At 36.9% G+C, this 18,266-nt stretch overlaps 1 protein-coding gene across 9 annotated transcripts in view; it reads left to right on the top strand.

Annotated features, from left to right (window-relative positions):
• MBTD1 (mbt domain containing 1) overlaps positions 1–18,266 on the top strand; it is a 35,189-nt gene that overhangs the window by 4,939 nt on the left and 11,984 nt on the right. For 5 of the 9 annotated variants that reach the window (XR_013957998.1, XM_080629364.1, XM_080629367.1 and 2 more), the window contains 11 exons: positions 3,207–3,408; positions 4,512–4,651; positions 5,496–5,610; positions 5,697–5,782; positions 11,310–11,427; positions 12,072–12,206; positions 12,683–12,771; positions 14,081–14,315; positions 15,288–15,343; positions 15,571–15,675; positions 16,461–16,608. Coding sequence is in view for 8 of the 9 variants with exons in the window: in XM_080629364.1 (XP_080485490.1) it covers positions 3,207–3,408; positions 4,512–4,651; positions 5,496–5,610; positions 5,697–5,782; positions 11,310–11,427; positions 12,072–12,206; positions 12,683–12,771; positions 14,081–14,315; positions 15,288–15,343; positions 15,571–15,675; positions 16,461–16,608 (1,429 nt within the window). In the remaining variant the exon portion in view is untranslated. The remainder of the gene's footprint in view (positions 1–3,206; positions 3,409–4,511; positions 4,652–5,495; positions 5,611–5,696; positions 5,783–11,309; positions 11,428–12,071; positions 12,207–12,682; positions 12,772–14,080; positions 14,316–15,287; positions 15,344–15,570; positions 15,676–16,460; positions 16,609–18,266) is intronic. The other 4 variants (XM_080629363.1, XM_080629362.1, XM_080629361.1 and 1 more) reach the window with 4 other exon arrangements.

Raw genomic sequence — 18,266 nt, 5'->3', positions numbered from 1 at the left:
GCTCTGGCAAACAAGGTAATCTTCAGGCAAAAGTTTGAACAAAAACGTTCTATTGATTTTTTTAAAACAATAACCAAAGCTGCAGTATTGGCTCACTCATACCTTGAACTGAGACACTTTGGCCAAATATAAAGTAAAGGGAAAGTGACATGAGACTTGTTTTGACTGTCATTAAACACAACAAACTTGATGATTGCTACTTAAGAATTTATATGATGCTGAAGAATTATTATCTCAGTAGGGGTCCAACTTTCCATATAGAAAATGTTTTCTTTCTCCTCTGGGGATATTTTGGCAAAGAGGGCTTGGCAGTAATTTTGAGGTTCTAAATATATGTGATGCAGAAAAAGAACACAAAAGAGCCAACTGCTTATGGTATCTGCGATTGTAATCGTGTACCATGCTTCCACTTGCTTACAGTAGCCCATCTTCCCTCCTGTGCCATTGGTTTCACCTCCAGCTTCCCATTTCTTCTTTCACCCTTTCTTGCCCTGGGAGCAGTAGTGGCTAGAGAGTTTCTCAGCTGTAGTACTGGGAGTTAGAGGGACTGGGAATGGGCTTTGCATCTGTTCCTTCTGAGCTGCTACAGCATTTCAGACCTCTGCCAGCAAAGTACTGGGCAAAGCAGAACTGTCGTATGAGTCCAGAGTTCTCCAATGGAAAAGGGATGTCCCAGAACTGCCTCCACTAAAGGGTTGAAGTATTCCTTTATGTGAGGTGAGGCCCTCATCTCCAGGGAAATCAGATCAGCTGATTTATGAAGGCTGAATGAAGAAGAAAGGAGATTGTCTGGATTCTGAAACCCATCCGTAATCATAGAATCCTAGAATGGTTTGGGTTGGAAGAGATCTTAAAGCTCATCCAGTTCCAGTCCCCTGCCGTGGGCAGGGACACCTTCCACTAGACCAGGTTGCTCTAAGCCCTGTCCAGCCTGGCCTTGAATACTGCCAGCGATGGGGCAGCCACAGTTTCTCTGGGCACCCTGTGCCAGTGTCTCAGCACCCTCACAGGGAAGAATTTCTTCCTGATATCTAATCTAAGTCTCCCCTCTGTCCCCCTTGTTCTGTCACTACTTGCCCTTGTAAAGGGTATTCTGATGTTCTGGTATGGTGAACAGTTCATGTAATATTGCATTTTATTTCTTAGCAGAAACTGTGGTCAAGGGAAGTTAAATACTGTGAGACATTAAAGAGTTCATGAAATCATGAGGATGATGACTAGTCTTCATGTTCTGATCTGTAAATTACTGGCACTGTTGGCAGAACACTGTATCCATGGCAACGTTGTGCTCAACTTCTGCCTTGATCTATGCACACGTGCACAAACAAACAAATAACTGATCTTGTCTCTTGATGGCTCACAGCATCAGTAATAGGGCACCAGGATCACTCCTTGCCAGCGCAGGTCAGGACTAGGTTTTGTTCTGTCATCACTCAGCGTTTCCTCCGATGATTGTGATTGTTACCCTTGCTACTTTAGGCAGATGTCAGTTCCTTCAGGGGATTGTCAAGTTATGCCCTATGCTAAGTTTTGATGGGTTTTGATATCATTGACTCATTGGCTGAGGAACATGTGCATAATTAACATTGCACTGACTTTTATTGTTGTTTTATTTCAGAGCTGCTTTAAGTGTGTTAAATCTGTTTACCTTATTGCATAACCTTTTGTGCTTACTGGGGGTTTTTTTGTTTCTTCTTTTAATTGAATGCTAGGATTGGATCAGTGTGGAAACCAGGTTTTCCCTTTTAACTGTAAGGAAATCCTTCCATAATAGGATTTAGTCAAATTGCAAAGGAGAATGGAGAATATTATAATAAAGGGATAGCGCGGCAGGAAAAGGCTCGGATGAGATCCAACAATAAAGTTGTTCAGGCGTACACTCTCTAGGAAGGGGATTTGGGGAATTACTGTGATGAAATCTTAAAGCTATGAATCCAAGAGCAATTTAAGAAGCGAAAGTCCAGTCAACGTTATTATTTTTCTGTCCACAATGGCTTTTAAATAAAATTAGCTCTTGGAAAAGGAAGTAGAAGCAAAGGCTTTCATACTATTTTTTTTCTCTTTTCTTGGCTGTACTTCATTCTCCCGACTTGTGTTTCTATTGTAGAATTTTCCTTTGTCTTCTCTTTATCTGTTATTTCCTCTCAAACTTAGTAGCTACTGTTGAGAAGAATGGAAATGCTATGTTGTTTTTTTTTAGCTCAATGAAGGCAGCTCATGTAGCTTCAGCCTTGTTTCTGTAGAGCTGTGCGAGATATTAATGAAGTGAAAATTCGCACTGTATTAAAATGCATGTATTGGATGTGCACCAGAAAAAAAATGTTTGTACTTCAATGTCTTGATTTATATTTCAATGTCTTGTGATTTCCAGCAAAGGCATTGTTTATACTTCAGTGTCTTTGCTGGAAATTGCTTCACTGTTATGCATTCTTCCAAACTGTGTGGTTTAATTTGACCTTAGTTTTTTGGGTTTTAGGAAAACTCCATTATGTAACAAGTTCTTGTATGACAGTGGCAAATTAGTCACCTTTCTATCTTTCAGCATTTATACAGACTCTATTGCCATAGTAACTGAGCTCTTCATAGTTGTTAATGTATTAATCCTCAGAACATCCCTGTGAGGTAGAGAGGTATTCCTGATTCGCACGTGAGACATTGAATCACAGGGAAGCCGGGTGATTTATGGATAACCCCACAAGCCAAGGAGAGCAGAGATATACTCTCATTTCTGTTCCTGTGGCATAAGTGCCCTCTTGGTTGAACTGCCTTTTCTCTGCCCAGCTTTCTCAAATGAATGAATTTTAGTGAAATTGGCTGCAGCCATCTGGAATGGGCTCATTTGCATATAAGATCTGTGTGGCTGTCATTATTCAGCACATCAGGTTTAATGAACTTTGAAGATACCAAGGAAGGAAATGTATGGACTGCTACTGTGTATTCTCAGTGCATTGTGAGAGAGATTTTTCTTCCTTGGTATCGCAATACCAAGAATTGGCTGGTTTTAATATTAATGTAGTATACCAAAACTAATTTAATTGGCAATATATGGTTCATAACTCTGTGCTAATAGAGCAGTTTGTTATTACATCTGCTTTTGAAGGCTGACTGACCTTTGAGACTTTTTAAGCTTGACTTTTTGGAAATATTTGCATTCAGAATCCTCTGCTATTTCTTGGGATTTTTTTGTTTGTTTGTTTTATTTTTAGACAGAACATACTTCACGTGCGGAAAGGAAAAGACGTGATTCATTCGGGATGTTTGACGGTTATGATAGTTGTAGTGAGGACACCAGCAGCAGCTCCAGTTCAGATGAGAGTGAAGAGGAGGTTGCTCCTTTGCCATCCAGTCTCCCAATTATAAAGAACAATGGACAGGTCTATACTTATCCAGATGGCAAATCTGGCATGGGTAAGTAGGTGGTGCATGAATACAAAGAGTCTGATATTGATGGTTTTTAGCCTGTGCTGTAAGTTGTGAGGGTCCAGTCCGAGATGTTGGCCCTAATTGAAAAGGGATCAAAATATCTGTTTTCAGAGGGAAAATATAGTTTGTTTTGGGAGAGGGGAATTGTTTGATTTTAGCTGAACTGAAATAAGATAGATTTTGAAACCTGCTATGAGGAAAGAAATAAAATGGGAACATCCACCTTCCCATCAACTCTGTGTTGTGTATATATGGCCATGCATGTGTATGTTCTTATGTACATTGCTTTTGCTCTTTGAGCTTTGAGGAAAATGTCAGTGTGTTCTCTATGCTTGGGCATATATTCTCTCTACCCTTTGTTATATATACAATATGTTAAAATATATTTCTTCCTATACTAAGAAGACTCCATTACTGCTACTGTATGAAGTCTGTTAGTGTATACCTGTTCACTACCCACTGTGAATTTTAAAAGATATTATTTTTGTCATTGGGAAAAAATATTTTAGCCAGAATCATTAGTGATTAATAGAGCACTCTCTGAGTAGTATCTCAGTATTGTCTCATTGGCATAAGTTGGTCCACAAACTCTTATTCATCATGGTACAACTCAGTGGGTGATGCTGTCAACCTCTAAAGCATGTGACTACAGCTATAAGAAGTGGTGGGCTGGGGTACTTTAGGTATACATAATACATATAATGATAATATTATATAATTTATGATTCAGAAAAGAGATCCGGTTTCATTGCGGGTAGGAAGTATTAAATATTTAGAGGAAATCAAGATTAGCAGACCCAGATTCGAAGCAGACGATTGAGAGCCATGGAAACACAGAAATCTGCTTTAGCTAGGTCATTCATTTTTACCAGTGCGAAATTAGTAGAGAGCAGAAAGGAGGAACTGTTTCAGCCATGGTTCGTAGTGTTTCACTGACATTTGTGCTGGTGTTCTTATTCATGTTCGAAGCCTCAGAAACCGCTTGGTGGTGCCAACTACAGGACCTTCCTCGTATCGGTTTTGCTCTGATTTTTTTCACTGAGGTCTTTATTACACTCTTAATATTTGGCTTTTTCTCTCCTGATCAGCTACATGCGAGATGTGTGGAATGGTTGGTGTCCGTGACGCTTTTTACTCTAAAACGAAACGCTTCTGCAGTGTATCGTGCTCTAGAAGCTATTCATCCAACTCCAAGAAGGCCAGCATTCTGGCCAGGCTTCAGGTAGCGGTACAGACACCATTTTCTTTATATACTTACTATAGTCTGTGTTCATAAAATGTCTACATCTGTAAAACTTGCCAGCTGTTTTAAGATAAGTCAAGTTTCTTTACACATTGAAATTTTCGTATAAGTGATTTTGTAAGCCAGAACTGTATTAGTAACAAACAAATTGCTTTCATAAGCAGAGCAAATTACAGAGAATACTGACTCCTTATTTCATTTCTGCTGCAGTGGCCCTTCTGCTAGAAAAAGATGAGGAGAATCTTCAGTCTGCAGTATAGTGACTTGAAATTCCATGCATGTCATACCCAAGATACTCTCTGGCTTTAGAAAGCATGAAGATTTACTTAGCATTGTTGTGATTTCGTTTTGAGTGTGCTCTCAGCTATATAGATTTGCAAAATGGGGTCTTATCTGTTCACCTAAAATATTAATCAAGTAATGATAAAGGTGTATATTTATAACATTGCAGAAAAGAGAGAGAAATGTCAAAAAACACCATTATATCCAATCTCAAGTTTATTGCAACAAATGCCATAAGTATAAATTAGATGAAAAGTTCTTCCTTTTGGCCTGCTTTTAAAATGTATCTTTTTTTCAGGTAAACAACAATGGATCTATAATGCTGTTCAAGCTGGAATACTAGTACAAAAGGCATTTTTTTTGGACATTCTTTGCTACTGGGTTTTAAACTCACTAATTATTATATGTAATTTTGTGATACTTAGTCAAGTCCCATTCTGTGTTGGTCTAATTTTAGTTAAATCTATCAGAGATATGCTACAGACCTATGGAAAGTTCCTGATGTGAGTTTGAAAAGACTTTATTTACTTAGCTTTTTTTGTTTTAGGGTAAACCTCCAACAAAGAAGGCTAAAGTTCTACAGAAACAACCTTTAGTGGCTAAATTAGCAGCATATGCTCAGTACCAAGCAACTTTACAAAACCAGGCAAAGACTAAAGCAGGTAATGGCATATGAACAGAGCTGAAACTAATTCTTGGCAAAGCAAGATTCATTAGCAGCTTCCTAAATAAAGTAACTTTCTCTTAGCAGCTGTCCCTGTGGAAGGTTTCAGCTGGGGTAACTACATCAATAGCAATAGCTTTACAGCAGCTCCTGTTACCTGTTTTAAACATGTAAGTATTTTTCAGTATGTGCTATCCTTTTGTGTGTGTGCATGAGAGTCCCTGTTAGTTCTGTAATTAAGCTTTGCAAAATATCCATATCCAAATATGCTTCATGGCCTTGACTGTGAAACTTCTAAATTGTGTTAGTGTGACTACTTTTGATTTTGATCTGTCCTTTAAAACCATTCTGAACACCATCACTTACTCTTATGATGCTGCCATAATCAAAGAAACATAAAAGGATTCTTAAACATGTATCAAGTTACTTATTTAAGGTGCAAAATCATCGAATGCACTCTAGAGTAACAAAGCAATTCATGCTGTGTTAGAAAAAGTTACAAAAGGCTTTCTAGATTGCATCAAGCTTGCTCCCTTATGTTGCACTGATCTTTTGGTTACATATTTATATTTGAGATTTATTTTTTCCTTAGGCTGGTGAGAGTCTCCCTGCGAGTCGTGCTGCCAGGTAGTGTAGAAATAGAGAAAAACAAAGGCTTTTTATAAATCTGAAATTAGAGGTTGGTTTTCTCTGATTTAGAGTTAGAAAATTCCAAACAAAGAGTTCTCAGGTACTACAGAATATAATTAGGGATGAGGAAAATGTTTAGCAGCATCTGTCCTTAATGTGCTTATTAAATTCCAATTATTAGATCTCTTTAAACATTGTCAGGACTTTCTGTTTTTTAAGAAAAGACTTTCTGGCATGAAATGTTTTCTCATTTTTTATTTGGGAAGTTGAAGTGCTCATCTTCTTACAGAAGTTTTATTTTGCTCAAAATGATCTCATGAAAACTGCAATCAAAACAAACATTTTGTTTCATGGAACTTTTCCATAAGGGAGAAGAGACACACTTTTTCTGTCCAGTTCTGGAATTCATGCTGAGCCCTGTCAAGCCGTAAATCAGTAGGAGTTGAGGGCTTGTGGCAGTTGGCTCTTTCTGAATAGCGCCATTTATGCTCAGAGGCCTTCACCATTGCCTGGAACAGAGCCTTGCATTAGTAGAGCTTCATGAACTTGTATCAAATTCCATGTGCTGAAGTAACCACATTTGCACTTTGCTTCCACTGTTAAGTACATGCTGTAATAACTGATTTCATAAGTATCAAAAGATATCGTTTGATAATGTGGGCTGTGCCATTACAACAAATTCTTCATGATGTATGGCATCCTTAATTAGATACAGCTACAATAGTTAGGTCACTTATAATATGGACCATTATAGCATAATTTACAAGGAGTTCATCTTTCTTTCTTACTGCTTTCACTAAGTCAAATGGTACGCCAGTAATGTGAGCAGATACAATGCTAATGTTCACATTTTACCTTGAAAATTTTTCACAAGCTACATGGCAACAGTGCCATTAAGCCTCAATGTTGTTTCTTTTCTGTGCTTATTTTCCTTCTTCATACAAGTAAAATGCAACTCCTGCAGACTCCTTAGGAGATTTCTACTTCTTTGGGCATTAGCTAGTATTTAAGGTGTTATTTGCATTTAGTTTTACTGAAATTATTTCTTTGAAAAAGATATTTAAATCAGTCAGAATCTGAAAAGACATTAGTAATCTCTTGTTAAATCCTTCTCTCTCCCCCATTCTCCATTGATAATTAAAAGAAACAATACTCTTTTTGTCTGTCTGGAAAGATTATTCCTGTTTTCTATGTACTGTATCGCTTTGATTCATAGTTTGTACTGATGTTTGTTAGTTTATGGATTCCATGCACATCTTGTGTGTGCCCATGAAAATTAACATAGAAATTTACTCTGCTCAAAACAAAATTTTTGAGTTGACAGGGAAATCACAACATACACTTAAATTTGTTGTTAAATATAATATATATCTAGTTATACTGAGTGTATCTATGTGGATATTTGGTAGGGAACATTGGATCAGTAGTAAAGAAAAAATAAGGGAATTATGAGATGTGGGATTTGGCTTATTGATATACATATTTTTAATGACCTGGTATACCAGTATTTTAGGTCTAATGTAATTTTCTCAGATCAGTTCTTTTTTTTGCCTGGAGAATTATTTCCTCTTCAATTTAAAACAGTTACATTTTAGAATTAACACATTTGAATCTTGAAGTTCTATCTCTTTCTTTGTATGAGAGAATTTCAAAGTCTTTTGATGTGTTTAATGTGGTTTTCGTACTTCCCCATTAACATCATCCCAGACTCAGTGCTTTGTTCAGTATTGAAATTCACTAGCAGTAGTACAATTACGCCCCTTTATAGTTTGATAAACTGAAGTAGAGAAGCTGCTTTGGTTTATGTCATATAGGAAGCCTGTGACAAAGCCAGAACTACAGTTTGTGCACTTTCTACCTTTCCTTTTCTTTTTTTAATTGTGTTGAATTGCCTGCATCAGACACACAACAGTAGCTGATTCAAGGAGGAAAACTCCTTAGTTTCATGGTTTTAATACTGTGTTATAGCTTAGTCACATGCGCTCTGCTCATTGCTAACCTCCATTCCAATTTCACTTTCTTCCAAACAGTTTCTACTTTTTTCTATATTTGTTTTTATTAGCTCAAAGTATTCCTAGAACAAAAGCCAATGCAATGCTTTGAGTCACTTTCAGTACTACTTAATGTACAACTTTATGTGCAATTAATAGTCGTTATTCTTTTCCTCTCTGTTGCTAGTGAGATGCATGTTTCCTGAACTTAAGTATTTTTCAGTCTTTCTTCCAGTTGAATGTTATTCTGAGCTGAAGTACTTTCATTCTCCTGGTTTCTTTGTTATAAAAATAAATATATAAAGGAATGTTTTGCTCGAAGGGAGCTGTTCCAGGCTTTTACACTAGGTGGCAGTGCTTTGCTTTGAACTTTTCCTGTTAAACGTTTTGCACGTTAGCTTCTCCGGCATTGCCCTTTGTTGGGGTTCTGTTCACACACAAGGTTAGACGTAGTATCCTTACACTTAAGGAATTGTAGTATCACTTTGCCATTAAAATCCTGATTCAAGTTTTAAAGTCTGAAATCATGGCAATGTCGGTGCCATCCAAAACCTTCAGAAGCCAATTATTTAACCCTCAAGGTATTTGTTCAACTGGGCACACAGAGATAAGTAGCCTTTAGGCACTCCTGTCAAACAGGACCTTCCTGATTGCAACTTACTTTGCAGAGAAGGCAGCTGCCACTCACAGATAAACCCTCCCAGTTCATCTCCCGGAGCAGGAAGTGATGAACCAGATTTTCCTTGTTTGGGAGTGACATGAAGTGGATCTCTTCATCACGAGTCTGAAAGGTAAATTTGTTCTTACCTGTAAATTATGGTTCTGCTAGTTCGCACTATGCCAATCCAGACTTCAGAGTTGCCCTTCCAGCCAGCACTTACACAGTGCTTTTTGATTTTTTTATAGCACTGTGCAAACATTGATTGATTAATTAGATGAAGACAGAGAAGACATGAAGGAAGATGGCTGTTATAGCCCTGGTTGATCCAGTCTTCCTCCCTTAATATTCACAATGAGTGAAAAAGACAAAGGTGGAGAAGTATACTGTAAACCACCAGTTCAGGACAGCAGTGTAATCTGGCATTTCAGTAGTGATGCTACACAGGATGACTTCCTTATCCTAAAGGGTGAGCCATATGGATTGGTGTAGGAGAACTAGCAGAACCAGTATTTTCACAGACAAGGACAAATTTAACTTTCTGCTATTTCCCTCTATACCAATCCACGTTCTAGAAATAAAAATCTGTGCTGTTTCCATTATCAATTGATGTGAGGAGTGTTTCCATATACTTTTCTCTCCGAATCAGCTGAATAGATGAGCAGGCAGTAAAATATATTTTGATTAACTTCAGCTGGATTATGAAATTATTCAGCACTATTTTTGATTGTTTGCCCTCATTTGTATGTCTGTACAAGGCAACAAGATTTACTGAAATACGCACTTTGAAAAATTTATTTCCCCAATTCAGAAATCTACACATTCGATTTAGAGCTGATAGTGAAAGTGTGATAGGACTTGATTAAGAAGCTGTATCTGCACATTTTGTATGTGAAAATAAGCCATCATCTTTGGAGTTGGTTTTTTTTTTTTTCCTTTCTGCCAGATGGCAGAAAAGAGCTCTGCAGTCTAGTCTGGTGTAGATGGGACATAGCAGAACATGAAGAGACCAGGCTTCAAGAATCAGAAACTGGCATACTTGTAATAACTTATTTTTCCTTTAATAGTTAAAACTATTTTTGGTTTTGCATGCCTGGCCTCAAGTATTTCTACTAGTGCGGGGTATCCCTTTTTAAGCTAAGTTTGGCTTTTAGTGCTGCTAGTTGGCTGTTGCTGATTACCAGCAAAATTCCAGTCATTCAGGATTAATCCAAGTTTCACTTGGAGCTCTCAGCCAAAACTTTATGAAGTTGAAGGCTGTTCCCACTGAGCAGTAGGTTCTCTGTGTTTGCAAAGAGCTTTAGAAATAAGACACAGCCTTGGAACACTGTCTGACCACTTTGGTGCAGAACCAGAAGATCCCTTCAGTTGTCCTTGTGATACCTGAATATCCTCTGGACTGATAGAAATGCATTTTCTCAGAACGCCTTAGAATTTATATGACTTGTTCTGAAATACCCCAAATCTGAATATTTCCCTTCTTGGTGGTCTGAAGCTTAATCTAGGCTGCGTCATTTTCTGTTTTGTTACCAACCTAACTTCAGTTGAGTTACTTGTAAGGTTCTTCAGCACTGTGCATTTCTGATATCTCTACAGTACCATCCTTGACTATCTTTTCGATGCTCAGTTCAACAAAACTATCTTTTTTGAGGTAGCAAACTAAATGTAGCTTATTTCCAGTTTCCAGAAGTCCTTGATAGTTTATCAGGCATGTATTCCTTTCTGTTATTAACATGTAAGTCTGAGCCTTGAGGATAGTGTGTGAGGAATCTAGCCGAGCATTTCGTTTTGGCATTCATCAAAGAGGTGCCACTCATGAGTACTTTCTAATCTTTTGCTTGGTGGAACGATCACTTGCCCCTTCCTCTGAAAGGATGTGAACCAGTGAGTGATGAGCCAGTGAGTGGTGAGCCCCACCATAAGAAATCATTGGGATAAAGTCAAAACATAACTTTTAGGCTTTTTTTTCAGGAACATTTCTGCTTTATGGAAGTTAAAGATTTTGATGTCTGTGGTACAGGTATAAATTTATGAAGTACCATAATTTTGTTGTAAGTAGAATTGCAGAGGAATTACACCATTCTCATTCAAAGCAGTAGCTTGCACCTAGTTGAAACAGTAAAGCTGACCTGTGAGTTTATGCAATATGTGTTTGTGCTTTACAGATTTTTAGACTTGAAATCCTATAGTTTTTCCAGGAAATACACAGTAATAATTGTCAACAATTACAGTACTACGCATAAGCTTCAAATCAAAACCAAACCAGGTTTTCATAGAAAGAGTGTTTTCTAAACATAAGCTTATATTTTATCATGTATTTTGATTGTTTTAAGTCCTCGAAAAACACTGATATAACAACAAATTAATTATTTTAATGTGGTGAACTGGTGTCTTTTCCCCCCTCACCTTAAATGATAGGCACCTATGGGGACATGCTGGGGTGATATCTCAGAAGGAGTGCGGGTGGAGGTTCCAAACACCGACTGCAGCCTACCTACCAAAGTCTTCTGGATAGCTGGAATTGTAAAATTGGCAGGTAAATTATTTTTAATTAAAATTATTAAAATGATCAAAATAACTGTGAAGGGAGCTAAGGATTTAGTCGGTGGTCACCTGGTTAGTATAATGTTAGTACAATGACAACTAGTTAGGTTATCAGAGCTGCATCAATAGGTTATGTTTTAGCACTATCGCTATGTTATATACTGTTTCACAGGGGCTTCAGCGATGCTTGAGAATGCCTGGGCTTTTTTTGTATTTTGGGTTGGTTTTATATTGCCTCAGTGCAATGAAAGTAGTGCAGAGTGAGAAGTAGATTGCATAATAGCAAGTAACTGTTCTTGGTTAGGAGTTAAAAATTCAAGATTGCATAGCTAAGGTATGAAAAAACAGATACTGTAGGTAATAAATTAATTTTGTTGTCCTACACATAACTTCTAAAGGGTTATAAAATTTTTAATTGAAATTTGACTTACATGATGACACGTGCACACTTACTGAGACTATCCATTCTGTGCATCAATAACATGCAGACAAGTGCCGTAAGAATAACGTTCTATAAAAAGTCATAGTCTAGGAAGTCTCATGTAATATACATTAAGATTGGCAAAGACATGCTAATATGTATTTTGTAATCTTGTTCAATTTTTATCTGCTTTACATGGGATTGCTTTCTTTCAGGCTACAATGCACTGCTAAGATATGAAGGCTTTGAAAATGATTCAAGTCTTGACTTCTGGTGCAACGTTTGTGGTTCTGACATCCACCCAGTTGGTTGGTGTGCAACCAGTGGGAAGCCCCTAGTCCCTCCTCGAAGTATGTAAATAGTAGCCTTACCCATTGATATGAAAGTTGCTTTATTAAACTAGAATTGCTCATGGTCCAGATACCAAAGTATTTTTTTATCATAGCAACTCTATCAACGGTTACGAATAAATCATTTTATTTTGTGGAAAAATAAGGACTTGACTGATGCTGAAAGTGTTTCTTGGAGTAGCCCATCTGATGTGATTTAAAGCTTTTAAGATGCAGGTGGAAGCAGTTAGCTGATCAGTGATGTAAACATGCACTGATTTTGTTTATATTTAGTCATTACATTCTTTGCCCTGATGTACCCATAAACTGAATCTTGGGTAGCATTCATTCTCTAAAGAGGTTTTTGTCATTATTGTCATCCAGGCTTTTTAATAGTCATCTGGGATTTCTTCTTTACATATTCCAGACTCTAATATTGTCTCTAACGGACACAATTAAAAATCAGTGGCTTATTTTTTCCCCTTCATTTGCAACAGCCATCCAACACAAATACACAAACTGGAAAGCTTTTCTAGTGAAACGACTTACTGGTGCCAAAACACTTCCTCCTGACTTTTCTCAGAAGGTAAGGCTGATGCAATATCAATGATGTAATGTAACCAAAATTGCAGCACAATGTGAAGAACTGAAGTATCTTTCAATGGCACATTAGCTCCTTTTGATACAGTAGTTTCTTCCCTTAAATACAGTTTTCCTTGTAATCTCTGTTCTCCATTTATGTCCGCACTTGTCAATATGTGTTTGGAAAACTGTTTCCTCTGGCAAAAAGTAATTTTCTTTTAAAATTTGTTAGTCTGTTTTAATTTTAAAATACCCCAATTTAAAAATAAATGAACAAACCCCAAACCAGAAGTGCCAATCAGCTACCCTGTGATACAGAAAACCAAGTAAAACTAATTTTTCTAATTCAAGAATGGTTTTTGTCATGTACTATTTCAAGAAACTGAACAAAATGCATTAATATAGCACATACCTAGATGCAATAAAGGACATGCTTTTAAATGTTAATATATTTCATCTGCTCTGGACTAGATTTTTTTGCTGTCTATAAGTCATGTCTCTTAAGTGTGGCAGCTGTGTATATAGTGTGCTGTAAGTTTACTTACTAATATGGTGAGATATTATATAGCTTTCAGTAAGAATATTGTCTTACACTGCATCTAATATTAAAGAATGAAGAACAAGGAACATATTTCTGCAGTTGTTCATTTCTAGTTAAAAATTGGCTCTGTTGGAAGCCAAATTAGATTGGCAAGATCTCAACACTTGGACTTAACAATGGAAATGGCAAGTGACAAATACTTACTTCTTAAATAGAATGTGTGTTCTCAAGGCATATTAACATCTATTTCCACTCTTTTTCTTTCTTTTTGATATATTATCAAGAAATATGTCTGTGAGTGGCCGGTTTTAATTATGTTGAAGGTTTGTTTTCCATGCCTTTTATAATAAAATATTTTAATTGTATTTTTAAAGTAAAGGTATTTTACATGGATGAAAAAATAGAAAAACAATCTTGGGAGTTTGTTAAAATAACTTTTCAATGTAATTTTATCCGTAGTTCACAATTGAACAAACATTCATTACATCACTGGAAGATTCCTGTAACTTACGTGAGAACTGCTATCAGAGTCTGTACTTGATACAATTAGGGCATTGTAGGATCTATTCTACACTGTTCTGAAATATTTCATTCTTCCCCTTGAACAGTGAAATACAAGAGAAGTCATTTGTGTCATTTTTGCAGGTTGCTTAGCAAGTACTTGAATTAAATGAGAAGCACATTGATACCAGCTTTACTAGCAGAAGACACATGGCTAAAGAAAACCACAGTATATTCTTACTGAATGGCTTTTTTTCCCTATTACTTTAAGGTGTCTGAGAGTATGCAGTATCCCTTCAAAACTTCCATGAGAGTAGAAGTTGTTGACAAAACACACCTTTGTCGAACAAGGGTAGCAGTTGTAGAATGTGTCATTGGGGGACGCTTAAGATTGGTGAATGAAGAAAGTGACGACAAAACTGATGACTTCTGGTGCCATATGTACAGTCCACTCATTCATCATATTGGTTGGTCTCGAAGTATAGGACACAGATTTAAAAGATCTGGTAAGCTTGTTGTGGTTTAGAGGTGTCTTTGTTGGCAGTATTGGCTTGAAGAAGTCCAACTTAAGCAGTTCTGTCACTTTACATAATTAATAAAACTAGCTTGAACAATGATCTTTAAAAATTTGTAGTATGGTCCAGGGGGGTTAACAATTATATTAGATTTGGGAGTTTAAGTTACAAGTGTAAATGGTATATTTTGTAGCATTGGAAAAAAGCAAATTAATTTTAGGCTGATTTGGGGTATATCAATGGGATGCAGCTATAAACAGGGGTTAACAAACTGTCTAACCAGGAAAACCTTGAGCTGCATTATTCAAGGATGGTAGACCTCATGATAATGCCTGGAACTTGTACAATGCAACATGGATAAAGTCTGGTTTTTAATATTCCTCTGCTCCATTGAGCTTGTGTCTCTTGTCAGAAACAGAATTCCTGTAAAACATGCACAAGGCATCCCTCAAGGAAAGCCTTCACTTTTCCAAGCGCTTCAACTTTGTCTGAAACCATTTAGAAATAAGAGTGGTTAAAGAAATCAAGAGCAGTGCTACTTCCCAGAAGTGGCGTCTCTAACAGAGTTCCAGGGGTTGCCCTTGAAAAGTAGTATTGAACAGTTGGCTAAACCCAGCTATATATAAAACCATATACTTTTCTGTCATAACATAGTGCAAAGTAGTTGCCAGTTTCTTGCAAAAGCTTCTGTGTGCATTTGCATCAATTCTGTGAGATAATCAAGTGGTCTTCTAAATATTGGATATTGGGGTTTTCCTATAAATGTGATGGTGTTGTAGAGGTATTTCAGGAAGAAGTCAATAAGGAAAAGCTGGATTATGGCCTCCAAAATTTTGTGGTAGTCCCATTATAAACTGTGTGCCTCCCATGCCAATGATTGCACTGTATAAGTTAACATTCAGAAATGCATGCTGTCTGCTATTAACGAAACTTCTGAATAACATCTACTATTATTCCTTGTAGATATTACAAAGAAACAGGATGGACATTTTGATGCACCCCCACATTTATTTATGAAGGTGAGTTTGCTGACAAGAACACTGTTCAGGGTTTAGATAGAGGACTTAAGTCCAGCCCAGCACGATCGTTACTTCTTTTATTCAACCTCTTGCCTCATTTGGCCTCCTTAACATAAGCAGGGATGATGCAGCAGGTATTTCCATCTGTTGCTTTGGCAGTGTGGGGTTACGTTTTGTTCCAGGCTTATTAGAGTCTTAGCTTCTGGTGCTGTTATCTGATCCTTTAGGTAAAAGAGGTTGATGCAGCTGGAGAATTTTTTAAAGAAGGGATGAAATTGGAAGCTATAGACCCCTTAAACCTTTCGGCAATATGTGTGGCAACCATTAGAAAGGTAAGAAAGCAAATGTGTATTTTGGGAAGGCAGACAGGAATCCTTTATTTATTCAGTTTTATTCAGACTTGAAACAAAAGAACTCAAAACCAAAATAAATGCAGCTCATTCACGCAGTAGATGTTCATGGAATATGTCCAGTTACTGCTTATATACAACGACTATGAAAAAGACAATATTCGGGTAAATTTTTGTTTTGACTTTAATCCCTGGAAATTCAGCCTTACCTTTAATTAGAGCATGTTTGTGAGATTAAGTCTGCTAATTCTACCAAGTGTTTTGCAGCTGAAACCTCATCTCGCTTACTTACAGAAGCCTATGAAGACTTTTAAGGGTATACTTGTTTCCTAGCTTGATAGAAAGGGAGCTCATCCATGTAAAATCTATTTTAAAAGAGGAAGAAAATGTGAGAAGTAGCTTAGCAGAACTGTATAACCTTACCAATGAGGAGTTCGGTTATGATTTTGAGTCTTTTGTCTCATTAATGGTGTGCAGAATATTTTCGTACGCTGAAGAGTAGACTGAATTATAAAGCTTTAGAAGTAGAACTGATGTTCATCTCATAACTTTGCTGTTAACAAAGGTACTTCTGACAATAGTGCACCCAGTCTTGGAGACAGGTATGATTTGGGATTTTTTTTGTTCTGTTACAATTGAATGTCCTTGAGTGTGCTTCCATTATGATTGAGTTACTTTTCACTCTTTTGAAACATGGCATGCTTTCTCTCTAGCCTTATCACACAGTTCAAGGTATTTAATGTAAAATTTTGTTTTTCTTCACAAAGGTTTTAGCAGATGGCTATCTTATGATTGGGATTGATGGCTCAGAAGCAGCAGATGGGTCTGATTGGTTTTGTTACCATGCCACTTCCCCTTCTATTTTCCCTGTTGGTTTCTGTGAAATTAACATGATTGAACTAACTCCACCCAGAGGTACTTATAGCATTCTGACCACATTTTATTGTGAATATTTTTCAGTGATATTGTTTGTGCCATATGCTTTGTTTCTTAACTCAGTCTACAAAATTCGTGTCACTTTTTAGGACTTTCTCAAGTCTGAAACAGATACAATAGTGTAACTTCAAAGCAATCTACAACAGAGATGACAAACCTCCAGTCTAGAAAGAGTCAAATTGAACATTGATTCTCTGGCTAAAGTAATTGGCTTTTACGGTCAGAAATTGAGGATAGCCACTGGTTGAATAGTACATCCATTAAGTGAATGGGAAGTATGCTTGTTACTAAAAGGACTGTTTAGAACATGGCATTGCTTGGGAAGTCCTGGCCATCAAAAGGATTGAGAAGCATTGTAAAGAATCTCAGTCTAATTCACAGCAATACAAGAATATGCACAAACTTGAGCTTTGAGGAAGTAACTATGAGAGCTGTATGCTGCATAATCCCTTCTGTGAGAGAAAACTGTCTGTCCACTAGCACATACGGCTACAGAAGACTGTATGGCCTTCATTCCTCCCTTTTATTGTCTTGGTCTAGTGATTTATAAAGGATTGTTACTAGCTGTGTAACAGCAGGTAATAATGGTTTTCTATGGATTTTATTTTCTCCATTCTCATTCTTGCAGGCTTCTACTTCATTGAATTAATTTTCTAGGTAATAACTACAAAGTGTAATGCAACATGAAGAAAATAATTTCATATCATTTTCATTATTGCACACTAATGAATCTGTCATTGCTGAGTATGTGGAAAGTGCATTGGACAAATTTACTGTTATTTTTCAGTCAGTTCATTTAGTGCATTTATTGCCTAAAAATTCATGAGTATAATCAGCCCTAAAAAATAGGTGGTGCAAGAGCCTCTTGAAATAAAGAAAATGGGAGGAAAAAGCATGCGTGTCAATACCTATCAGTCAGTTTAGAAAGAAATACATTAAGTTGCTGATACAGAATAGGAAAAACCCTCCTTTCTATGATGAAACTCATTCTCATTACTCTTCAAACACTACTTACACTATAGAATGTGAATTTTGTTGTTAGCACATTTATGATTCTTGTGTGTTTCTTTTATCATAGCAACCTTATCCTTTCTCTACTTGTATATTTTCCCTTTTATTGCAGTTTTCCATAGTGATTCTGAATCACCCACTGAGCCATGATTAAAAATTGCACATGCAATAATCTAAAAGTCATTTGAAGGAGGAATTAACAGGAGTAAAATACAGAACATAATGCACATTAACATATTTAGTGGGATCACAGAAATCAAAGCTTCTTAGCTCTTACGAGAGGTGTATTTTGCTTTCCAAGTTATGGGCTTGAAAATGGATGGTTTCTGAATTCTGACTACTCCAGCAAGGACCACGTGCACATGTCTGTAATCTGTGTGTGGTGAGAAGTTAAAGGGCTTGCATAGATATTACATATTGATCTAGCCAAGAGCTGTGCATTAATGAGAAAGCGTTAATACACAGAACTGATACATTATTGCCCTTAGTGATTTTTAGCTGTCCAGCTACATCTATTCATGCAAATATTGCATACCTATTGTAAACACTTTCCTAGATTACATGTAGCAGTGCAGATAAGTCACTGTGAAATCACTGGACTTCATAAACTCATTCTTTCCAAACAT

This window comes from Psittacula echo (genome assembly GCF_963264785.1).
Source record: "Psittacula echo genome assembly, chromosome: 14".
NCBI lineage: Eukaryota > Metazoa > Chordata > Aves > Psittaciformes > Psittacidae > Psittacula > Psittacula echo.
The sequence above is the reverse complement of the archived record's forward strand: the minus strand, read 5'-3'. Positions and strand labels throughout refer to the sequence as shown.